At 46.8% G+C, this 24,737-nt stretch overlaps 1 protein-coding gene across 1 annotated transcript in view; it reads left to right on the top strand.

Annotated features, from left to right (window-relative positions):
* The first annotated feature begins 3,545 nt into the window (after positions 1–3,545).
* Positions 3,546–24,737, top strand: part of kcnh5b (potassium voltage-gated channel, subfamily H (eag-related), member 5b) — a 76,530-nt gene continuing 55,338 nt past the window's right edge. The window contains exons 1-6 of the mRNA XM_066694419.1: positions 3,546–3,741; positions 13,697–13,820; positions 16,248–16,354; positions 16,846–16,974; positions 21,452–21,567; positions 23,035–23,427. Of these exons, the coding sequence (XP_066550516.1) occupies positions 3,669–3,741; positions 13,697–13,820; positions 16,248–16,354; positions 16,846–16,974; positions 21,452–21,567; positions 23,035–23,427 (942 nt within the window). The 5' untranslated portion in view covers positions 3,546–3,668. The remainder of the gene's footprint in view (positions 3,742–13,696; positions 13,821–16,247; positions 16,355–16,845; positions 16,975–21,451; positions 21,568–23,034; positions 23,428–24,737) is intronic.

Genomic DNA, 24,737 nt, shown 5'->3' with positions numbered 1-24,737 from the left:
GCTCCCCGCCTCCTCTCCCTCCCCGGGCGTGTGACGACACCCGGCTGGAAAACCCGCACACAGCGCGGAGGGGATCCTGTTTCCCGCACAATCTCACTCCGCCAGCCGCACCCCATCAGCGCCAATTCAGAGATCCTAGTGCGCATTTCTCCCTTTTCTTCCTGTCCTCTGCTTCATCATAATAATCACAAATAACACATTGCAAGTGGAAGATACATACCTTTGTATGTACGTGACTATTATTCGCGCAATAGGCCTGCATTATGATGATGATAGTGTGACATTCTGTGATGTAATTGTAATCAATTCGGGTTTCAGTCGTGTGTAGAAGTGATAGTATTTGACAGTAAGTAGGTTAGTATAAAATGTATGCATGATAGTATGTAACAGTTATAATATGCAGTGTGTATGTAACATTGTAACTTCTAAAAAAATGAACATATGGGACTGTAGTGTGGTGTAGCATGGTAAAATATGGTAAAGTACAGTATACACACAGGTACAGAGCAGCTGTGCAACAGGCTCACCTACCACAGGACAGGCCCCCACGCATATATGCTGCTATTAATCCAATATATGCTCAATAAGACCTTTTGTAATCGTGTATCATACTGTTTGATCTCCATGACATTTTTGGCTCACTGTGTATGTATTTTTGGACACCTTTGACACTCTGTAACAACTTGCATAGTATAGGGGTAGTGATGTAGTAACCGCTTAATTACTTTTGGTGGCTATTGCCTAATGAGCTGGGAAACAAAGGATAGACATTCATCTTCTCCAACAGGTCTCTACCACTTAACCATTTACAACAGGCTGTAAATCTGTCTACTGGGGGCATAACTTGATAATGGTGCTGGAAGAGATTTATTTCTTTATTTCTTTACGTTTTAAGCAGTCTCTTTATGATCTTATCAGTCAAACGACTCTCCAGGGTGAATTTGTTCATTGGGAAACAGTCTCCACAATCTCTGCTCTTCTGGTAATTATATACCTGTCACAGGTTTAAGAAGTAAGATCTTCTGACATAAAGACTTCAACACCACCTACAAATAAAAAGCCATGTTATCGTTTAGAGATATCTTCAATTGCATTTCAGGATATTTTTTAATATGTCAACATATCTTTAAATGTTTTACAGATATCTCTACATGAACAGGAAGCTATTTGCAGATATCTTGAAATGATTTACAGATATCACTAAATGAATTGCAGATATCTTATTTTAAAATGCTTTTGAAGTTATCTTCTAAACATTTAAAGATATCTGAAATTAATTTAGAGATCTCTAATTCTTGTCAAGATATCTTTAAATATTTAAAGATCTCTCTAAATAATGAAAGATATGTTAAATACATTTACAGATATCTTTAAATATTTAAAGATATCCGTAAATATTTTAAGGTATCTTGAACGGCAGTTGAAGAGATCTCTAAATGATAAAGGTGGCCCTGGGATGTACAGGAAATTATATTTACTTTATCGCCACTGAGCGCTCTCTCCCCCTTTCTCTCTCTCCCTCCCTCTCCTCTCTCTCTCTCTCTCTCTCTCTCTCTCTCTCTCTCTCTCTCTCTCTCTCTCTCTCTCTCTCAATTCAATTCAATTCAAGGGTGCTTTATTGGCATGATAAACAGTTTCGTAGTGTTGCCAAAGCAGTTGATATTATATACATACATTGAAAAATAATAAAAGGTAAGAAAAAGGAGAAGAAAAAAAATTGAAACTACAATATAATTTATAAATAAACTCTTAATAGACTCTCTCTCCCTCCCTCCTTCTCTCTCTCTCTCTCTCTCTCTCCCTCCCCGATACGCATGCAGTCCACACACCAGTCACCCGTGCACCTTCTGTAATCGTTTATCCAGCGGCTCCTTTTCTTTTCGTTATGTAACATATTAATCGAGTTCACTTAATCGGAAACACATCAGGGTGGTTGATCGTTTGATGCCCGCTGGTGAAACCCCTCTGATTGCCCTGTCCAGTGACGCCCAGCCAGATGAAGCAGAAAAACACTTTCCAGGGCTGGCTTTGCAATTGCTATCCATTGCATTGCAAGCCTGTGCTACCCCCCGAGAACAGCATGCGGCACGACCAATTAAGTAATTAAAATACTTTATATTTATCTAAGTATAGCTCTCTGTGAACAGATTTGCTCTATAGTGGATCATAAAGATGCCCCGAAGATGGGACTGTCACAATCGAGTAATGCTCATTTTTACAAATAATGTACATTGGTATGCGGTCAACAATACAATATAAAAACTCCTGTACAGCACTGTGAGTCTAGGACTGCGTCATTGAATGAATGGGCGGCTGATATTTTTAATTATATGACTAAATGAGATGTAACAATTGTACTTCTCAAGTGTTAACATTTCTGCTTTTCTGGTGGGCTGTTGTTGCTGCTATTGTAAACTATCATCTATTTAGTAGCTAGGCGCTTTTAATAAAAAAATGTGTATATATTTATTAAACATTTTAAACAGCTGTCTGTGTCTGTGGTTTCTTTTTCATCGGGGTTTCTTTCTGAATGTCATCTTTATTTGATTGTACTCTTTCAAGCTTATACTTAATTATTAATCTGGATTTTTGTAGGGGGCATATTTTAGGGAGAAATTTAGCGGTAGTAGAAATGATGTGGTTAATCAAATGTTGAATGATTGATCAGTGCTAATAATAAGTGCTAATAATAGTGACCCTGTAGCAATGAAGTGATATAATTTATTTACATATAAATGCCCCTTTTTATTGTATTCATTTGCCTTTATATTGTTTATATATTTTAGTTTCCTTTCAGGCAGCCAGCAGCATCCCACTAAGAAACCTGCGACGCCTGACCGGCACCCAGGTGATCCAGGTCCTGCTGTCCGGTTATAAACTGGCGCAGCTCTCTGTGGACAGGTAAACGCACCTGCACACCTTTCTCCACAATAAAGAAGTCTTTGTCAAGCAAGGGCAGTGACAGTTGTGCGCAATCTCCCAATTGTCAGACAACAATATTCCCTTGAGTGTAGATTTGATCATTGTATATAGTATTGTTCTTGTGGCCATCAGCGCAGGAGATGCTGCAGCTCCGGCGTGTTGTAGCTGCTCTCCTCTCTAATTGCAGGTGTCTGCGATGCCATCAGCGCCTCCAATGACTGTGCCGCTAGGTAGCAGTCTCTGGGGCTCAGCTTGGTTGTTGCTGTTGCTCAAAGGACAGGCTTCCCAGGTGATCGTATTTTAAGATGTTTGCTCGCAATCCCCACCGGCCCGTTGCTGCGATTCGCTTGCCCTGCTTTGCCACTCATCCCGAATACAGCACGCAAGCATAATCCCAAGCATAGGAAACAGAGATTCAGTTGAAAAGCAAGCACACGCCGGCTCTGATGGCGAACGACAGGTCGCGGCGGCTGTTGCGCATCTCTGCATCTCCATGGCAGCCCTGCCGTGCCGCTGGACCGGGCTGCTCGGTGCGCGGGTGAGAGCTGCGCATGCGCGGCGGGACGGGCAGCCCGCAGTTTGCAGAGCTGCGAGCGCCGGTGGCAGTCAGAGCGTCTCCACCAGCCAGGGCGCATCGTTACCATGAGCTTCTCCATCCCACCGACAGCTACCCACCCCGACTGCTCCTCTCTCACCAGCAGCATCGCAGCAGCCTGCCACCCTGACCGACACTGTCTGACCGCAGGATGCCCGGGGGAAAGAGAGGGCTGGTGGCACCGCAGAACACTTTTTTGGAGAATATTGTCAGGCGCTCAAGTGGTAAGGACCCCCCCCCACACACACCCCACTTTCTCCCTCGTCTCTTTCTGCCTTTTGAACAAGCGAACACCGGGGGGATCGAGCTGCTAAAGTTCCTGGGATGTCTTGTCTGGTCGGTTGGTTGATTTGGGCTGATTTGGCTGAGGAAAAGGAATACAGGATCGGTGCCACCGGGAGTCGCAGTCTGGTTTCCCTGCGTGTCTGGACGGACGGGTGCGAGTTGCCTGTGTGTTTGCAAAGTTTGCGGTGCGGTGTCTCTATGGCAGATGAACCACACGGCCAGTGAGTGCCAGAGCTGCTTGCCCAGCTGCCGGTGGAGTCAGTACCGAGTGGGGCACAGCGGCCCAGCACTCCCAGTAAAGGGCCAGAACTGGGGCTTCTTGGAGAGCAGCTCCTCCGGGCTTCAGCCCAACTGGCTCGCTGGGTAGATATGGACTGCGCATCTCGGGCATGATGGAGGAGTTATTTTATTTATTGATTTATTTAATTGTTGGTTGTTTATTAATTTCTCAATGCCAATTCATACCAGTGTGACAGGGTACTGGGGGCGACAGAGAAGAGTCCATACTTGGTGAATTGAAAGGGTGATGAACTACAAAAATTACAATTTAACGTGACATCACATTATTATTATTATTATTATTATTAATAATAATAATAATAATAATAATAATAATAATATACTATTAATATTACACTATTTACTACTATTACTAAGATGCATTTTAGTTCCCCGAGATTCTTGTGTGATGTAACATACTCCCATAACGCTTTTCGTTTCATTTCTGTTGGTCTCCAATGTTATTTGTCTGTGAACTGGATCGAGGTACTTCTTTGATGTTCATGTAATGTATTGATGTAGATTATGTGTGTATTTACATGTGACACACGTGTGTGTATGTATGCTATGTGTGTGTTTTAATGAATAGTTATTCACAATAATACGTCACCTGCCGGAGCAGAACAAGGCACCTGCTATTAACTGTTATTACAATTAAAATAGGATTGCCCGGAAACCATGAATGTATGTGCAGTATCTTTTCCTCGACTCGGCAGGACCGCATGAACCACTTGGCGACTTTAAGGCACTATTATTAAAGTTGAAATTCCCTTTCCAACATGAGACGGTGTTACCAGTTGAAAATATACCTACCAAGGCGTTGGCAGCTTGTCTATTTGAAACGGCACCACTGCATATCGCCCTGTTCACTGAAGGCAAACAGGCGCACCAGCACTCTACCCGATTGATAATATATATAATCTAGCCCCTGTGGAGAAATGCTCCCTGAAATGTATAAAACATCACCTCCGTCTCTCGGTGCAAGGAAAACACGACGAACGCATAACCCATTAATGTCCCCCTCTTCTTATAAACGTATATAAATATATTTGCGATATAGGCGCAATAGAGTTCGATTTAACTTTCACTTAGCTTCTTAATTTGATTATTATTATTATTATTATTATTATTATTATTATTATTGTATTATTATTATTAATAATATTATTATATACTGGATTTGTATAGTATTGGCTGACGGAAATTATGTTCAAAATCACCTCACAGGCCTCTTCAATGTAAAAGCGCTCAATTCTCCCAGTTCTATTTGTAATGTAGGCCGTGTGAACTGGGTTGCAGCTGTGGCGTGAGCAGGTACCTTACAGCAGGAGTCTATGCTATTATTCAATGTCAGTTATAGTTTAAAAATATGGGACAAGTTTCAGATGTACGTCATGAAGCTGAATGTGTTGACCAGGTAAAAAGAAAAGAGAGATGCGCAAAGCTCTGCCACTAAGGTCCAGTCTGGACGTCTTTATTATTTCTGCATATTCTGAACACTTTACGTCGCCCGTAGAATGTGTTTGCACCACAAACCGAGAACAGCATCTGCCTTAAAACATATCAAATACATGGAAATGTGAGAGTTAGAAAACATTCTGCATGCCAGATGTTGCCAGATGTGCTCACCTGTCCGCGGTGTGTGTTGCAGCGTGGGCTGCAGTGGTGGTGTGTTGTGTGCCACCCGGTTAATGATTCTTTCTGCATGTTTGTGCACTTGAGGCCAATGACAGCACTGGCTAAATATAGAATAGCGACTATTTTAACGCCGTAATGACACACTGTAGTCAAGATTGGCATGAATTTTAGTTCTGAGATGTATTTTAGTCTTTTCTTTTTCACCGCTTCCGACGGATTTCCCGGGTAGGTAAGAGTGAAAGAGCTTAAAAAGCACTTTGTGAAACTGCATTTGGTCATTTCTATTCTCTTCCCCCTCTTTTTCTCTTTCTTTTATAATAGGCAGATATTTGTTTGCTCTGTGGGGACCCGGCCAGGCGCAACGTGCCACTGCGCTGTAGGCATTGCGTAGATTTGAGAGATGGAGTATTTTAGGACCAGATAATATGTACACCCCTTGGACTCTGTTCAGTCTCAGTACACTTTCAGACATGGACGTGTCCTTCAGGAGCAATATTTAGAAACTCTTCCAGACAATCTGAAATTACAAAGGCTGTTCTCTCTCTGTCTTGTGGGGATGTTGCAGCCCTCCCAGGACTGTGGCAGATCCAAGTGGAACATTTCAATGCAAGGCCTCATTTATTTTTCTACAGGTGTTGCGGATGAGTCTGATTATTGTCGCAAATAAAAATGCGGCTCAGCAGTCTTTTATAATAGGTGCGCGCTATTGACTGGCTGTCACTCGGGTCCTCGATTAAAGCGGCTGTTCGGTGCAGAGGCGCCGGGTGACGCGCATCTCACGGCGCTTTGAAGATGCTATTTTTATCTTTACATTATTTTATTATGAAAAAAAAAATGTATTTGCACTTGAAAGGGAAGCGAGGACAAAAATAAAACACACGGTGAATATGAGGAGAGAAACGAACCAAAATTAGACATCAATAAAATACAATAGTGGCAGTAGTAGTAGTAGTAGTAGTAATGATAATAATAATAATTCAATTAAATAATGAAAATGCAATCGATTAAGATGTGCCAGGACTTCATCACTGGAGGAAGTGGCCGGGAGGTCCGTGCAGGGGGGACCGCTAGGGGTCGGGGTTGACAGCGATCTGGGCAGCAGCGCAGACGGCACCGGTCCCGGGGTCGCGTCCATATAGCGCAGACATCCGCAGTTGTGCACAGATCTGCGCTGCTCCACCGATGGCACCGCTGGAATTCCGCAGTTGTGCGCATATCTACACTTATTAATGCAATTGGTTCCAAGGTATAGATCTGTGCAGGATTTAGATTAGATCAGATCTGATGTAATTTTTCTCATTATGCTCCACTGTCGTTGCTTGCCGTTGTCTTTCATTTTTCTTTTCTTTTTTCTTTTAAACCCACCACTTTATACGCGCTTTAGGATCCTTTCTCATTAGCTCATTGGCTCAGGGCGCATTGGTCGCTGCGCATGGAGATGCGTTACAGTGAACTCGTCCTGCTCCTGCGCTTGAGTGCTGAGCGACTGTGATCATGCGTTAGACTGCGGGGCTGTAGTTTACGCCATTGCCTTGGCAAATGTTGCAAAACTCGCCAACACAAGTAGACACAATGAAAGCCCCGATCTGTTCATCTTGAAGAAACGTAGCTTCGAAACAAACACATAGACACCGACATAAAGCCAATGCCGACAAAGGACCCGAAAAAATATCCTGTTTGAACTTTACTTTCTTTACGAGCTCAGACGGAGGAAGAATCCCTGCGCCATCGAGTTGCATCATAATGTAATCCCTTTTGTGCTCGATACTTTTTTTGGGTAACATTAATCCACAGAAGTGTAAAATAAAATAAAAATAAGTATATTTCGAGAGCTTAAACTTTGTTACTTTGTGCTTTAAAGCTAACAAGACAATTCCCTGCTTGTAAAGCAATGGCACAATATTTATATACAAATAGAAGAGTCAACTGATCAGCTGGGATCCCCATTAGTCGATGTATAGACTTTGCCTATGTGTTGGTATGCTACTGCGCAGTTCACAGATCTCCTATTTAAAGGTGCTTATGGGCTCGTGTGTGTTGCTGACCTGTGTTGTGTGTGTGACGTGTGGCAAAAGCTCAAGAGGTTACAGCACTTTGTGTATTTCAAGGTGCCCAAAAAGGTGCGTTCCATTAGATTGCTATCACTCGTGGAGGCAGAGTCAATGGTGGTCGATCTATACATCCGTGTGAATCCATGTGAAGTGGTGGAACAGATGATCTAATCACCACTAAGCTTCTCATCATGGTGGCGTCGTTCTGGATCTCTGGCAGTGGCTTTGGGCCGGGCCTGTTCTTAAACGGTTCTTTCTTTTCTCCTCATTCTTTAGAGTTACCTAGGTTACCCAGAAACCCTGTGCAGGATTACAATCAGCGGAGTTAAAGGTGTGTGAAGCAGTAAATTAGCCCTCTGGTGTCTCCTCGGTCAAGCCGCTGAGCGTTAACCCCTTCAGGGCACTCGTGGCCGTCAAGCCTGCGATACGCTTGGGTCGGATAGGTTCTGATTCCCCACAGGGCTGGGGCTGAGGGCTTGCTCGAGTGCGTTTGCGAAGGAGGGGAGACTTTGTGCTCTGGTTCGACAGCGCCGCGTGCTGCTCTCACACCCTCCCGAGGAATGTCAGTTGTGTGTTGTGTGTGTCTCTGTCAGGTTTGGGAAGTGGAGGTAATGATAGCAGGTAACGGAGGAGGCAGCGGACGGAAACGCTGAGGTGGTGTCTGTGTCTTGGCAGCCAGACTCTCGCTGATTAAATCAGGATCAGTGTATTTGTTCACCTGTCTGCTGACAACCCACCATTTCTGCAGGGCTGCTAGGGACACTGCTGGGCCGTCTTCATGGATAATGTGCTCGGGGTGCCGTGTCGGTGCAGAATTGATAGACTGGCCTTTTCAGATGTATTGACTGCACATGTTGCTGGTAGTCGGGCAGGCTGGGGTCACTGCTCTGTGCTGTGCTGGAGGCTGAGAGAGGGCAGCTCTGTGTGAAGCTAATAGGCACTCTGATGTCCTACTCCAGCAGGGCTCTGTGCTTCAGAGAGTGGAGATGCAGGAAGGCCAGTCAGGCCACCAGTTCACAAAGAGTTAGTAACTGCCAGAGACAGAGAGAGAGAGAGTGACTGCGAAGAGAAGGAGAGAGCCCCGCGGAGCTGAAATTGATTTTCGCAGAGAAATCCCTCTGGGAATCCAAAGACTAACAATTAGCTCTTCCTCCTTCCCAGCAAAGGAAAGCGGCGACACCACACCACGCCATTCAGGAACCGGGGGAAGCTCATTACAATTAATAAGACTTTTAAGACGGATTTCAAAGCATCTCACCCCAGTGCAAAACATGCCCAGCGTTTCCTAATGTCAGACTCCAGCTCCTCTTCCAAACACTGCCTCTGCCTGAATAACAATAATTATTTTAATCAGAGGCCAGCTGTGCCAGTGTCATTTTGCCACAGGGCCGGACATTAAATCACTCCTTCACACCGGGATGTCCGGCTGCACATCTCTGAGAAAACGAGAGGGGGAGAGAGAAGAAACAAAAAAACGGCAAATGAAGCAGGGAAAATTGATACAGAAATAATGACTGATGTAATTAACGTTATTTATTTCCCCCAAATATTTAGCCTGTGAAGCCGGGCTTAGGAGATAAACCAGTGCAGCTTTCATAAGCCTTTTCCCAGCCTCTTCCACACTTCGAGGAATTAATTGGGGCAACAGAAAAGGCAAAACACAAACACTCTGCGCTAAGACACATTAACCCTTTGATGAGATATCACTAATCACTTCAGCACCGCACTGGAGGTCTGCTTTCCAGAGGGCCAGGCGACAGAGCTGTGCAATGTGTACGGCTTCTCTCAGCACCAGAGACAGTCTGTTAGCGGCGGCTGTTTTATGTAATGCCAGCAAACTGCCCACATTTAGTGGAAAGAGCTTTCTAGCAAAGTGGGTCTCGGAGTAAGAAGACGATCAACTCGCTATCCGTGTCGGCGCAATTGCATGCAGTAACTTCTTGTTAATTAATTAATTGCATTCCATTTACTGCACCCTGCACCCTGGTCAGTATTCAGACAATGCTCCCTGTACTGACCTTGTTTCATAACCATTGCTGTTCAGACCGTGGACTGTTCTTTTGTGCTTGACTGGTCGTTTTCTCTCCAATGCTTCCCATGCTGTTGCTTTGTGTTGTGAGATTTATGTAATACAGATTCAGACCACCGGAGGCAGCTCACAACATGCTAAATGGACCTTTGAATTACACAACAGAAAAACAGTTCGACCTGTTGTATATCAATAAATTAAATGATTCAGTTACCCCCGCGCTGGTGTTCTGGGTGTGTTTTTATCGAGTAGGGTGTGTGGCACTGCTCTGTCGTTTTGGGTTTTAAAATGGATAATTAAAACAGGAACTAAATCATGTCAATACTTGGAACAGATTGCATTAGGAATAATTTTGGTTTGACAAATTAGATTACAATATGGATAATTAAACTGTGGAAACGCCTTGCGGGGGCAACGCAATTCCAATATAAGCTTTTGTGACTCTGGGAGTAAATGCAGATTCTTCTCTGCCTCTTTGTGTTCAATTGAATGAGGGTTACATGTAATTAATTTGATCACAACCCCCTGTGCTGTTAGTGTATCAATGCATGAATGAATGGATGGATGGATGGATGGGTGAATACATGACTAAATAACCTGTTGTTCACCCTCCTCTCCTGTCTCTTTTCTCTCTCCTATCTGTCTCTTTCTGTCTCTTCTCTGTGTTGTCTTGTTTGCGCATGGCCTCCACCCCACAAATGCACAGAAACGAACTGCTGGATCATGTTGCCCGGCTGCTCTTTGAACTGACTTCACAAGTGGTTCATCGGTGGCCGCTTCCATGTGCCTATAGTGCCGTGAAGATGCCTCTATCCTCTCTCGGGAGCTCTCTCTGGAGCGGGAATGCGAGCAATGTCTGTGCCGTCCCCCTGGAGGACACTGTCTGTGTTCAACGCTCACCTCCCTCACTCCAGTCTGTCTGCACTCGTCTCTTTAATGAGCTCTTCCACGCAGCGCAGGGATTGCTCTGCCTCTCTGTAGGTCAAGGACGGGCCCAGTCCATGGCCGCAGGGAGGGTTGTTCCCGTCCCAGAGACACGATCCAGGTCTCCCCGGATCAGGAGAGGAGGGCAGTGAGGTCTTGTGCAGAATTCTCCTGTGTTGCTGCCCAGCTGGACTCTGTGTTGTTCCAGAATCACTGAGATACGTGTCTATACTCTCTGTAAAGTATACAGTATGTTTGCTGGTGAAAAAGGAAGCTGTAACAAGCATCTCACAACCTGCCCTGCTTCGAAAACAACTCTCTCTGTCCCTCTGTGTGTGTATAAATGGAAGTAGTAGAGTGAAGGCGGTCCGTATGTAGTCTCAGCAGGATTTGTCATTAAAAAACTGTAAAACTTTCTATTTTTGTGGGCTCTGAGGGCCCTTAGTGGTTGTTGAGATGAGGAGGTAATGAAGCCCATTGTTTAGGGTGCAAATCGTGTCTGAAGAAGCCCCCCTAGCCTCGATGTCATTTGTGAAGCAGCTCTGTGGGAGTCATGGCCCCCTTAGTGGAAATAACATGCAGAGAAACACCCTTTCATTGCATCGAGGCAGCACTGGTCTCAAGATAGAGCTGGACCGTCACAAGAAAAGCATCATAACAAGATGGGAATGTGACGTTTATAAATTATCCTTCTTAATGTGTATCGGCCCCACCGTCCCTCCATCCTGCCCACCCGTGTGAGCACAGCGTATTCATTTATCCGTAGTTACCCAGAGTAATTAAACAGCAGTCCTTTAATGCAAATGAGTCATTATTTCCCTGTTGTTATATTGTTAATTCTGCGTGTTGTTTGCTGGCAGTGGTGAGAGGAGTAGAACCTACTGATACATAATTGAAGAAACAAAGCCCAGATGAAATCCGCTGTTGTCGAATTGTGTAAGTTCACGCCTAATCGGCCTGTGTTTATTTCACAACGCTCTTCTGTTCTCGTGTGTAATTATCCTAACTGGTGGCATTTAGGTGTTAGACCATGAAGAAACGTAAAACCCCAGGTCTGTGATGTGGCCAGTGAGCAGCCAGTCTTTGGGATGCCAGTCTTGGTCCCATTCCCGTTGCCTCGTGCGGTCCAGCCATGTCCGAACGTGTTTCCAAATGGTTCGCAACTACATGGGGAGAATTCACCCATGGCACTGTTTTCAACCCAGGCACTCAAACTGCAATGCTCAGGGCACCTCCTGGTATAGTTTGCATGCGATGCCAATCGATGCTCACTCATTTGACTACCATGAAGCTGAAACCAGCGAGAGAATTCCCACCCGTCCCAAGAATCACTGCCGATTTTCAGATGGAATACATTCCAGCGCATTACCGCCCGGCGCAGCTGAACGGTCCTTTATATTTTCGTCTCCCGCTAATGGTGACACTAAATGACTCTGGCGAACACGGCCGCCACAGAGTAGAAACAGTAGAGGCTGGTTGTGCATCCCTCTCGTGCACTGCTGAGCTGGTGCGAGGCGGTGCGGTGGAGAAGTGAGTCACTGTGACATCCTTTTCTGTGCGGCACGTTCACTGAGTCTTCGACATGTATTTTGTGTCTTTCCCCACCCCCCCCCCCAAAACAACACAGAGCAGACAGCATGTGTGAAGCGGGTTTAAACATTTATTGCTTTCACATCACCAGGCATAACAGGGTCTGGGACTGGGTTTGGCACGGTCGGGCTATGCAAGTGGATGTAAAAGCCTGGAACGTCGGCAGGCCTTCACATTGTGTTAGTTTACCACAGTGGTTGTCCAAGAACAGGTGTGTGTGTTGCGCCTCCCCATGCCTGTGCCGCCCTGAATAATGAATGAGCCATGCTGTTTTCCAGAGGCCTAGTTTCTTTGGCGGCTCTTTCTGTTAATAGCGTGTTGACCTATTTTTCCGAAGGAGCAGCCCGGCGCAGGAGGTGCAGGTTTGAGGGCCGGGTCTGCAGCTCTGCTCCTGGAAGATCGCGGTGTCCTCTGTGTCCCGTTCCGTCCCAGCCATCAATTGCTGTATTTAATAATCTGAGGCAATGAGGCATTGTTTCCGGGTTGGTGAGCAGAGCAGGTGGGCCGTGTAAAGTTCCCTGCAGGACTGTGGTCCCTCTAGGGCCAGGGCAGCACAGAGCCAGTCTGTTGGAGTACAGCAGCAGAAAATTGCCTACTGGCTCACACACACATACACACACACACACACACACACGTACACACACGCATGACCGTTAACAGAAAGTGGTTTGAAGGGGACCTGCTGTCTTATTGCAGGCCAAAACCAAGGGCTTTTGCCTCTCTGAAGTGCGTCAGCACCGCAGGAACACCGCAAAATGCACTGCGATCCGTTATAACTCTCATTATAGCCCAGGAGCTCTGCGGTTTGTGTATTTGCTGTATCCTTCCCGAGTGACAGGGCAGATAGCAACCAGAGCTTTACAAGAGAGTAATGTTCAGGTTCAGGTGCAAGCATGGACCCATGGGCAGGTCTTGCTGTCTGAGGCACAGGACTAATGTCTGTTCCCACTCCTCCTGCCCTGCTCCCTCGTTCGTTTGATCAGGCTGTGCTGTGGAACGTGGTGCTCAGGGGAGTTACACACTCTTATAATTGATATTGTAGGAAACGGGCTCATTTAGAAGATCGGTGGTGTTTTAATGAGTTCAAAAGACACTCAGTGATTATGCTTTTTGTGTTCAGGTAATGATTTCTGACACGTTAACAGGATAAAAACGCTGGATATATCTGCTTCTTTATGTAGCCCTGGGATGGAGTCCAAACACAGAGAGGTAAACGTGCCTCAATGGTGGTAACTAGAAAAACAGCAGCTGCCTATTCCTAGGACAGCCGAGCTTAATGGTAAGCAAGGGGAGGCCAGTAGAGAATGGGACGCTGTTTGAGTTCCTGACTTATTAATGCATTTCTTCCTTCATCTTCTCCTCCTCCTCCTCCTGTGTTTCCAGAAACCAGTTTCCTCCTCGGCAATGCCCAGATCGTGGAGTGGCCAGTAGTGTACAGTAATGACGGATTCTGCAAGCTGTCTGGATATCACAGGGCCGAAGTCATGCAGAAGAGCAGCACGTGCAGGTAGGGGGACTTGATAACTGATCATTATCCAATTTGTATGCATTATTGGCTCGATTGGACCGACTCGAAAACACTCCCCAGTTCTGTAGGTGCTGTTGTGTGGCAGCTGGGCCTGTGCCCTGCAGACTTGACCATTCAGGATAGTGGTTTCTTGTCCAGCATTGACCCCAGTGAGCTACCGTATAATTGCTTCACAACTGAAAGCAAGACTGGCATTATTGGGAGGAGATGAAATGTGAGCGATTGTTTACGAGAACGTTGGCGGACGAGAACAATCGGGCGAGTCACCCAGGGTTGGTACCGAAATCCAAGTTTAATAGGCAGAGCCTTTTATTTGCCACTCCTTGTCGGCATTAATGGTTTACAAGGATAAAAAAGAGAAGAACGCGATCGAGAGAAGATTTTCTCACTTTTAATCCATCCGTGTGCTCGTTCCTGGCCGTGGCCATCCTCTATGCGGCCCTGTGGTGACTCTGCGAAGGGGCGAGGGGCCACTGTGCCCCAAGGTCCAGTTCATTCACATCACTGGTTCTGTATCTCAGCCTCCACTGGAGCTGAATGGCAGGCTGGGAGAAGCGTGTCACTGCACAGATGGCCACACATTCGTCCTTGGATCATCCGTCCTCTCAGATGACTTCTCTTGTTCTGTTTTTGTGGAATAGGGGGTGGAAAAAATCTACACAAAACAGAAACACAACCCCTCAGTCCTCAGATCGTCATGAAGGGAAATGCCTCCCTGTCGAGTTGTGCCACTTCTTTTAAAAATGTTAACTTTACCGCTTTATTAACTCTGCTAACAAACTGGAAAATATATGTGAGAGGTGCCTTCCGAAACATTAGCACCCGTTTGTGACCTAACCGGTCCAGACCACTCATAATCGGGAGCCACTCGACCGTCATGTGTGACCAAGTGTGTCATTACCTTTGCTGTACAAAGGGCAACCTGGGAGAAGTTTATTTTCTACATTTTCTTCCTCATGGCTGTGAAATGGAAATGTTGTTGAGCTCTGAGTAACTCCATCGGTCTTTTTCATGGGACCTCGGCCAGGAAACAAAAAAACAGGGTTTGCTATGCATGACAATGTGGATAATTGGACGGACATCGGGGTCTTATGGCATAATTAACAAAGGGGTCACACACATTAAATTGGTCCAGCTTAGATAGATCTCGTCCCCGCCAATAAAAGATTAAATGCCTTTCCCAACTGTGGAATTAGAAATTAATGGAAAAGCACCAGTAAGCCCGTTTTAGATGACAGATGTGCTCCAGTTGGCACACGAAACTGGCATCGCTTGTAGGAAACTGTGACTAAGCTTTTTAGGTTTGGGCAGCCAATGAGGAGGGATGCCCATCGCACCGCTGTCTGCCGTATCCCTGCCGCAGTTCGGGGAACTCAGCATTTTACTAATGTTTTTATACTCCCAGCATGCAACAGTCTGTGCAGAAAGGACGACATCAGGACAAGACTCTGATTAAAGCACCATTTAAAGAAAATCAATAAAAATATACAGTTAGGTCCATACATATTTGAACAGTGACACAATTGTCACAATTTTGCATCTGTAAACTAAATTAAACTGAAGGCAAAGCGGCCCAAGAACAAGCAGGAACTAAAGACACTGCAGTGCAGGCCTGGCAGAGCATCACCAGAGAAGAAACCCAGCATCTGCTGATGTCTATGGGTTCCAGACTTGAGTCATTGACTGCAAAGGATTTACAACCAAGTATTGAAACTCACAGTTTAATTCCTGATTATGTTAGTTTGTCCAATTACTTTTGAGACCCTAAAATTGGGGGGACCACATATACAAATGGTGTAATTCCTACCCTCAAATTAAAGATGAAAGTCTACACCTAAAGCACATCTTGATTGTTTCCTTTCAAATCCATTGTGGTGGCGTACGAGGACAAGTGTGTCACTGTCCAAATATTTATGGACCTAACTGTATATTTATACTGTATACATCAGCTTTCATTCAGTTGGTCCCTAAATTGTATCTGTGTACATCTCCTCCTGCGAACATTAATGATTAATAGCATTCCCCTTGACTGTAGTGTTTGTCAGTCTGGAGTGGAGTCATCCGTGACACAATTAACACTAGATCGCATTACCGCAGGAGCGAGTGGATTGAAAAGCGATGTTACTGTTCTTACGCTGACGACGGAGTCCCTCTCGAGCAGCGGCTGGAGGCAGGGATGTGTTATATAAGACACTAATAATACACCGAACGGGGAGGGCGGCTCATTCCACATGTGTTGTACTCGCTGTGTGCTTTTCCGCTCCGGTGTTGTACGCTTGTGTGTTTAGATACACTTAAATGAACTGCTGGTGACAGACAGGGATGCGGTGATGTTTGTGTAACGCAGGTGTGTGTGTCCTCTCTCTCTCTCTCTCTCTCTCTTTCTCCCTCTCTCTCTTCCTGTAGTTTTATGTACGGCGAGTTGACTGACAAGAAGACAATAGACAAAGTCAGGCAGACGTTTGATAACTATGAATCCAATTGCTTTGAAGTCCTGCTGTACAAGAAGAACAGTGAGTATTCGGCAACATTGTCACTTGCAATTACTGCAGATTAAAGGCTTTTATCTCCCCCCCAAACCACCAGCTTTACTGATCTCTCCCGTGGTGCCGTGAGCCCGTTCAGATCATCAGACTTGATCCTTCACCGCGTTAGAGCTTCTCCGGGAGTGGAGGCCTGATCTTTAACCCTTTACCGGCAGGGAGAGGTGGGAGAGTGGGAAAGGGATGGAGAGAGGTAGAGAGGGAGTGGGAGAGAAGGAGAAGGATAGGGAGTGGGGGAGAAGGAGAGGGAGAGAGAGAGAGTGAGTGGGGGTGGGGGAGACAGAGAGCAAGAGGGAGAGGGCAGAGACGACACCTCGTTCAGGCCGGCTCTATGGCCCAGGTGGCCCAAGTATTGAAGAAGCAAGTGTTTTCTTCTTCCTCTTTCTGTGTTTCCAGCACACCCTGACCACCCCCCCCCCCCCTTCTCTCTCTCTCTCTCTCTCTCACTCTCTTTCCTGCAGGGACCCCCGTCTGGTTCTACATGCAGATCGCGCCCATCAGGAACGAGAACGACAAGGTGGTTCTGTTCCTGTGCACTTTCAAAGACATCACCGTTTTCAAGCAGCCGATTGAAGACGAGTCGACCAAAGGTGGGTTCTGCGTCTCCGTGGCGCGAATACATTAATCCTGCGCAGAGACACCCGGCGAGGGATGTACAGAATATATACTAAGAAATTATGTAAATACGAAATTCTGCATGAACGATTAAGTTCCAACTTGCATTCTCCTAATACTGCCATCTTTAGACAACGTTCTCTTACCCCAGAACAATACATGTATGATACTGGATCTCACTTGAAGAATTCCCTGTAAACAGCTTCGTGCCTCAAGTAGCTGTAGCCCAGATCCGACTGATTGACGGGTGGACCTGCCCGAGCTCAGTATCGCTCGAAAGCGCTCCATTCTTCGCTGCGAGAAACGGTCAACAGTGATGTGTTTGGGGTCGAAAGATTGAGCGTTTTTGAGGAAAGTACGGGTTGTAAATACTCCAAGCAGGTGTGTTAATGTACCGCGGTAATTCACTACTCGGGAGAGCTGCGAGAAAGATTCCCTGGCCTGTATTCATGTTCAATTTACCACCTCCTTTCTAAAAGACGAGAAAAAACACAGCATTTAACGCCCTGTTTTTCCCAATTACATTATCACTCTGGCAGTTCGCTCTCCGCGTCTTTGTGTTTTATTATAATCGGCTGAAACAGGTGTTATCCCTGCACTCGTTTCGTGACAGGAATCGGCGAACGCTCCTCTCGGCCCCTGTATTGTCTCAGAGACGCTGTTGTGATGTGGAGTTGTATGCTGACACTTGAGTGATATCCGTATTATCATCTTTTTGTACATTTAGGAAGATGTGTTTAGGAAAACGTGTCTGCTTGGTTCCGATACACCGCTTTGTTTTGTGAGCCAGGTTGTATTGTGTTAACTTTGAATAGATTGTGCTTTTAAAACGGATTATAGCGGCTCTGAATAATTGATGTGTTGCCCTCTTGTCTGTCCTGTTCCCTCAGGAGCAGGTGGGCCGGTGAGCCTTTGTACAGCGGTGCAGGGTAATGGCATGCTTTGTGAATGGGGCGCTGCCTGTTTTATGGGATGTATAGCGCTGCCTTTACCTCTCCAAGCCCAGCGGACTGGAATTAAGAGCCGCCATTAAACCTTTATTGAGAATCACTCAGTTGCTCTGTGAAATCGCCCAGTCATCAAACGGCGCCCTGTCGTCAGCTCAGCTCAACTGTAACGTGGAGATGGGAACAAACCACGACACGAGGGGGCTGGGCAGTCCTTTCCTGCCCTTTCTGTGGCCGGTTCCCATTCCCGACACGGCCGTGACCAAATAACAGACGGAATACACAACCCTGATCCGAAGAAAACCAGGCTACCCTTCAGCACATCGGGATTGGGGAAGGGAATCTCCCAAAAGCCCAGAAAGTAACATTCATTGTCATGGGGGAAACAGCAGAGATTGCAATGGATGGCACAGCGCTGTGGTCAGGAGAGACGGCTTGATTGGATTTGTGATCAGATGCTGTTTGGGTAATGAAAACAATATTTATGGTAACTCCTATGAAACCCCAACCAATCAGATGGATCAGGTGTGACTGCCCGCTTAATTTATTACCCAGGATGCCGTGTGCTGGGGAGCGATTCTGAGCCATTGCATAAGCGTGATGCTTCCAAGGCTGTTCCCACTATCAATCCCCGTGTCCATTTAATCAAAATGGCAGAGAGGACAGGGGTGCCATGCACATAAATAAGCCTTTCTTCTGCCCATGCCCCTGAGGATAAACACAGTCAAATCTGCAGGACGGACGCTCAGGATGTACCAACAAAATCACCTCCCTGTAAATGGACTCAGGCCCGAGATTGTCCGCTTCCTGACACAACTGCCCTGGCTGTGTTGCCTCCTGCGCCCTGGGCTCCCCCGACGGGGGATCACAAAGAAATCTCAGTGCCAGTGGGCCTGAGGTTGCCTTTGGGCTGTGTCCTGTGGATCTGCAGTACAGCCAGATGTGTCCAGCAGGGCAGGCTGATGTGCGTTAGTGTCGGTTGGCTATTAGTGCCCCCAGTGGGGAAACTATCATGTATAGGATGCTTTATTTCTGTGGAGACACGTTTGGCCAGAATGCCAGGCAGATGGGTCTATTTAAATGCTGCCCTCCCCAGAGAAGGTCATTTTGAGAGCTTCACTTCATGCTCTGGGGACAGCGGCGCAGCCCAGATGCTGATGTTCTTGCACGTGTTTGTGCTCACCGTTTCTATTGAAGTATTCTTCAAAGTGGAAATAAACCATCTGTATGTTATATATAAAGATATAATCAAATTCCTCTGCGCACACTCATGGTCCCCAATGCCATTCCGTGTTGGTGGCAAAAAGCTGTGTGCGCTTTTCCTGACAAACCACGCTGCCATCTCCCTGTCCTTCCCAAGGCACTGTTCGGCCTGGATCAGATTGGAGTGGCTCTGTCCACCGCCAGATCCCAAAGGAACTGGGACTCTTTGGGCCCAGGATTGCAGACCACTGACACACAGTACTGATTTCCCGGGCGTGCTAAGATGGTAGGATGGTCCTTCTGGTCTAGCTTGGCCTCCTGGGATATATTTCGCATTTGAATTTCTCATTAATTCATCTTTTCCCTCCTCTGCTCTTGAGCTGAGCTCTTCAACGCCGCCTCTCTCTGGCCCTGAGCCCCGATCAGCCAGGGTCTCCGTGGCATTTCTACTGACAGGGAAAAGGGCCCGATTTGTGAAGTTCATCCCTCAGACAAACAGATTAGCTGGCACACGGCTGGCAGAATAATCCAGTTGCCGCCTCATCCCACAACGCCAGAGGCTGAGACCCGGATACTGTGATATGAGAATTAGAAAGAATAGAACATCTGGAGGGGCTGTAAAGAAGGGATGAGCTCTGGCACTCGGGTTGTTCGGCCTGTATGCTGCGGCACAAATGCTGAATGTCTGCCCACGTCACTGTCAGGACTCTGGCAGGGCATCATGGGATTCTCCCTGGTGCTGTAAAGTCCACCCACAGGGCTAAGGATTTGTGCTCAGGCTTGCACACTGGACTGTGGGTCTGTGCTATGCAGAGTCATGATGGCGGGGTGGTAGACAAAAACAACTGCAGTGCAATCATTCATTTTATTTAAATGATCTCTGCATTTATTCATTAATTCATTCTATTTTGTTGCTGGTCCACCAGAATGTTTCCAAAATCATCCACAAGCCCACGTCAGGCATGATCTCTTACAACATTTGTTTGTTAAACAGGATTGTCATGCCTAGAGACAGTTTTCTTTCTCCTCTTCCACACTTTGAAGCGATTGCATCATTTGTATAAATGCTCAGTTCAAGCAGTTTTTTTTCTACTTCATGCAGAATGTAGACGTATCTGATGTTGCTGTCCTCAGCCACGCTTTTGGTCCCAGGGGTGCCGTCAATGATGCCGTTTACGACTGCCTGACAGGCTGTTTGCGGCGTTCACTCAATCACACAGACTTGGTAAAAAACTGCCTACGAACGAATGTGTGGCTTAAGTTTTAATGTATTAATGAAACAGAACCTAAAAAATTAATAAAATGAAATACTAGGTGACCAATACAGTTAGATGAATATGTTGTGAGTCTTAAAGACCAGGAGTAGCTCCCACTTCGATTCCCTTGTCCTCTCTCTCTCGGGCCGTGATGTATTTCACTGGCGAACGGCAGTGAGAGGGCGGTTCTGGTCTGATTGGACCCCTGTCTGATTGGACACGCTGTTGGATCCCTGCAGCTCTCTGGGAACAGGGGTGGCCGGAGACAGGTTTGTGACCGAGGAGAGACAGCGGGGGAGAAAGTGTCTCGATTTCTTTGCTGATTTAATTGACCCTAGGGCCGCTGAGACGAAGGTGTGAAAGGGCCCGGTCTGTGCCGAGGTGTCACAGTGTCCCGGCCTGACACAGAGAGGTGAATCCTGCCTCCCTCTGAAGCCCCGTCTCTCTCCTCTGAAGGGTCGGTGCCTTGTTAGCTGATGGATTACACCGCACAGCCCTTTTTCATTATCTGCTTTCTCTGTTAATTAAACAAGCTGTTTGTCTGCACTCGTCTCTGTGTCACCAGGCCTCTTTGTGAGCCGTTCAGCATTCACGACACACGTCAGCACCAAAATCTCTCACCCGCTCATAATTAACAGAGGGAGATTTATGTCTCTGGGTTTTGTAACTGTATCCTCTGTTTTTTTATATCATCCCGAACAAACACACAGACTCGGCCTCGGGGGAATAGGACCTGTAACTCTTTCGGTGTTTGAACGCTTTCTTCTGTTTGTTTTATTTTTTTCCTTGTGTGGTTTCTTGTGATAAACTGTGCTGTGCCTGTTGTTGTTAAAACTGTGGAGTTGTCTGGAATATAAACACTTGTCCTCTCATTCAGGTTCTCTTCCCTCATGCACTCTTGGATTTATCTCGGCAATCCTGGGTCACTTCCCAGCCCAGATGACCGATTATCCAAATGCGATTGACCGTGTGTCCTCACCAATGATCTCTCTCTGTCCAGCAGCGCAGGAGGTGATGCTGAAATGCTGCTCTTGTCTCCCCCGCAGGATGGACGAAGTTCGCTCGATTGACCCGAGCGCTGACGAGCAGCCGCAGTGTCCTGCAGCAGCTGACTCCCATGAACAAGGCGGAGGTGGCGCACAAGCACTCCCGGCTGGCCGAGGTGAGCGAGGGGAGCGCGGGACTCGGGCACCGGGGCACTGGGGCACGGGGACACTGACAGAGTGACACTGACATTGACGCACTCTGACACACCGGCCCCGATACGGCGCTGCTGACACTGACATAGACACGCAGTCGGATCAGCAGTCAGGTAAACTGATCTCGACAGAAGCCGCAGACTCTGACGGGTGCCGGTGCAGGAAACGCGGCCGCCGCCTGCAGCTACGATGTAATTGTTATCACAGTTAAACCCTGGCGCATCTGTGCCGCTGTAATTACACAGTGTAATTAGCTTAATTGCTCAATTGCAGCACGGTTACAGCTCTGTTAAACTTCCTCATTTAATCCCCCCCCAGACTTCCAGAACTTGATGAACATAAAAGTGCGCTGCACAACTTCGAAGCAAATTGCAATCACAATCACAGAATGCATCTGTCTCTCCATCGGGTGATTACAGCCGCACAACTGTAATCAGCGGAGTTCGTTAGATCCAGTTGCCGCAGTTGCTCTCTCTCTCTCTCTCTCTCTCCCCCGTCCCTTAGCCTCGGACAGGCAGGTCGAGAGAATCGGAGCCAGGAATTCAATTAGCGTTTTAATCTTCAGAGACAAATTAAAGCGGTGGGCCGGGCCTCATCTGCCCGGGGGGCTAGGAGAGACACTAGTGGCTGTCGGGCATCATTCACCACCCAATTACTCCCAGTTTAGCCACCATTTAGGGCCTAATTGTGGAATCTCTCTCCCGATCAGTAATTAGGCAGTTGCGCTCTGGTGTCTGATCCGTTCCAAAGTATCTGCAGTAATCTATTCTCGTTTCAGCTGTGAGATAAATCGTCACACTTACTTCGGAGAGATTTAACTTCGTGTAGGTGCAGTAAGCGCTTTAAGCCGATGTAATTATTTTTTAATGCAGAATATTACAGTTAATACCCCACCAGTGGTGTAACGTCTCACAGCGAATCACGGCCACTGTGTTCGAAATGAAGGAGTTCTCTGCAGTGAGAGAAGTTGGGATTGTGTGAAACAAATGAGCTGGGGAAAGAGAGACTTGGCAGTAATAATATAGGTTCTGTGTGTGACAGCGATCATGGGGGGCCGCTGTAGAGGACGCCATCTCACCCACATGGGCAATAAAGAGTCTTGCAGGGAAAGGTCGGGTTACAGAGGAATCAAGTCTTCCTTCCGTGATTTGCGGCCAACGGGAGAGTTCTCGGAGGAAGGCAGAGTCCTTGCATATTGATCGCGATGTGCAGGAGGAGGCTGTCCTGGTGAAGTGACGCGTCGGGGATTGGAGTCCGTTTAAGATAAACACACCAACAAACAAACAAACCAACGCCAACTTTGATTCCCTACCTGTCTACATGCTACCACAATCAAAATCCTGGGCTGTGAGTCTCTTGTCTCCAACCCAAGCAACCCCAGTGGTGAGTGTGTTGAGCTAATTGGCGCTGGGTCTCCTGTTGTGTTCCAGGTTCTGCAGCTGGGCTCCGACATCCTCCCCCAGTACAAGCAGGAGGCTCCGAAGACACCGCCCCACATCATCCTGCACTACTGCGCCTTCAAGACCACGTGGGACTGGGTGATCCTTATCCTGACCTTCTACACGGCCATCATGGTCCCGTACAATGTGTCCTTCAAGACCAAGCAGAACAATATCGCCTGGCTGGTCCTGGACAGCGTGGTGGACGTCATCTTCCTGGTGGACATCGTGCTGAACTTCCACACCACGTTCGTGGGCCCCGGCGGCGAGGTCATCTCGGACCCCAAGCTGATCCGCATGAACTACCTGAAGACCTGGTTTGTCATCGACCTGCTGTCGTGCCTGCCCTATGACATCATCAACGCCTTCGAGAACGTGGATGAGGTGAGTGGAAACTGGGGGGGGAGATGGGAGAATAAATCCCTGTAGTTTCGTGAGCGGAAGTGGGCATTGGCTTCGATAACAAAGAAAGAGAAGCACATGAGAGGGGGACACTCCTTTTCGCTTCTGGTTTCCAAGATCATTAACTGGTTTGGATGACACCCTCAGAGCTTCTGGAGGTTGGTCCAGGACCCTGCAGCTTGTTCTGAACTATCTGTTGTCCATTAATACCCACCAATGAGAACCGACAAGTCTTTCTAACCACACACTTCATTGATCTACTGGAGAATTGACCTTATTAAGAGGTCATGGGTCAGGGCTTTGTACATCAAAGAGACGTTTTATTGATTATATCCTGGTGGAAGCAAAATAATGCATGTGTTTGAATTTCACTGGGTCTCTGGATAGGGTGGGTTGTCCATGGTTGTGATGTCATCGGCCCCATTACAACCTCCTGGACGTCAGTGTTGGTGTGCTGGAGAGGAGTGGTTCCAGTTTGGGTAGTGCAATGGTAGTGCTCCCGGTGTGAGTAGGGCACCTCACAAAGATGCCCTTGTGATGATGCAGTCAGATATCATGGCAAAGGGCAGGATATGAAGCTAATGAGTTCAGACCTAGGCTTCCCGTTGTGTCCCTTGAAGCAACGGCTGATTGGGCCACCCGGCGCTGATATCTGTCCTGTCCGTGAAAGAGTTTTTTTTTTGTTCTCTTTTATTTCAGCCCTTTGGGACAGACTGAAGTTAGGGATAAGGTTTATTGGTTTATTATTCTCAAATCCTCGCGTACTCCACACAGTTCTTGTCGTGGTGTTGCGGATATTGTTTGACAGCGTGTTTATTAAGTTTGTGAATCGGAATCGTTCGGCTGGATTATTCCGAATGTTGTTATTTGAAAAGAAGAGCACAACGATTTCCATTTTTTAATTCTCTTCTTTAACTCGTGCAGATTGGGTTAAAGAGAGTAAACTCATGGGGTTTCCTGCTCTTCGGGATGAGAAATGAAGCTTTTTGTAAACCGTTGTGCTGCTATTTCATACTACTCCATTCCTTAAAGACTCTGCTTCGTTTGGAGAATAGCTGCTGATACGAGTATTCGCAGGTGATTTGAGTCTCGCTTGTAATCTGTCACTCATCCTGTTACTTCTCAGAGATTTACAAGCACAGGCAATAAAAAATAAAAAGCTTTGGGACGCCTGGATTCCTATCTGGTACTGAAGCATCTCCTTCCAGCCCAGTCCAAACACGACCTGACCTTAACGGATGAGGTTGTCAGGGCAGCAGACAAGCGATATTTCCCTCTCCCCCAGCAGCAGA

The sequence above is a fragment of the Amia ocellicauda genome, chromosome 21 (assembly GCF_036373705.1).
Source record: "Amia ocellicauda isolate fAmiCal2 chromosome 21, fAmiCal2.hap1, whole genome shotgun sequence".
In the NCBI taxonomy this organism is placed as follows: domain Eukaryota; kingdom Metazoa; phylum Chordata; class Actinopteri; order Amiiformes; family Amiidae; genus Amia; species Amia ocellicauda.
This window is presented reverse-complemented; position numbering and strand designations above follow the sequence as displayed.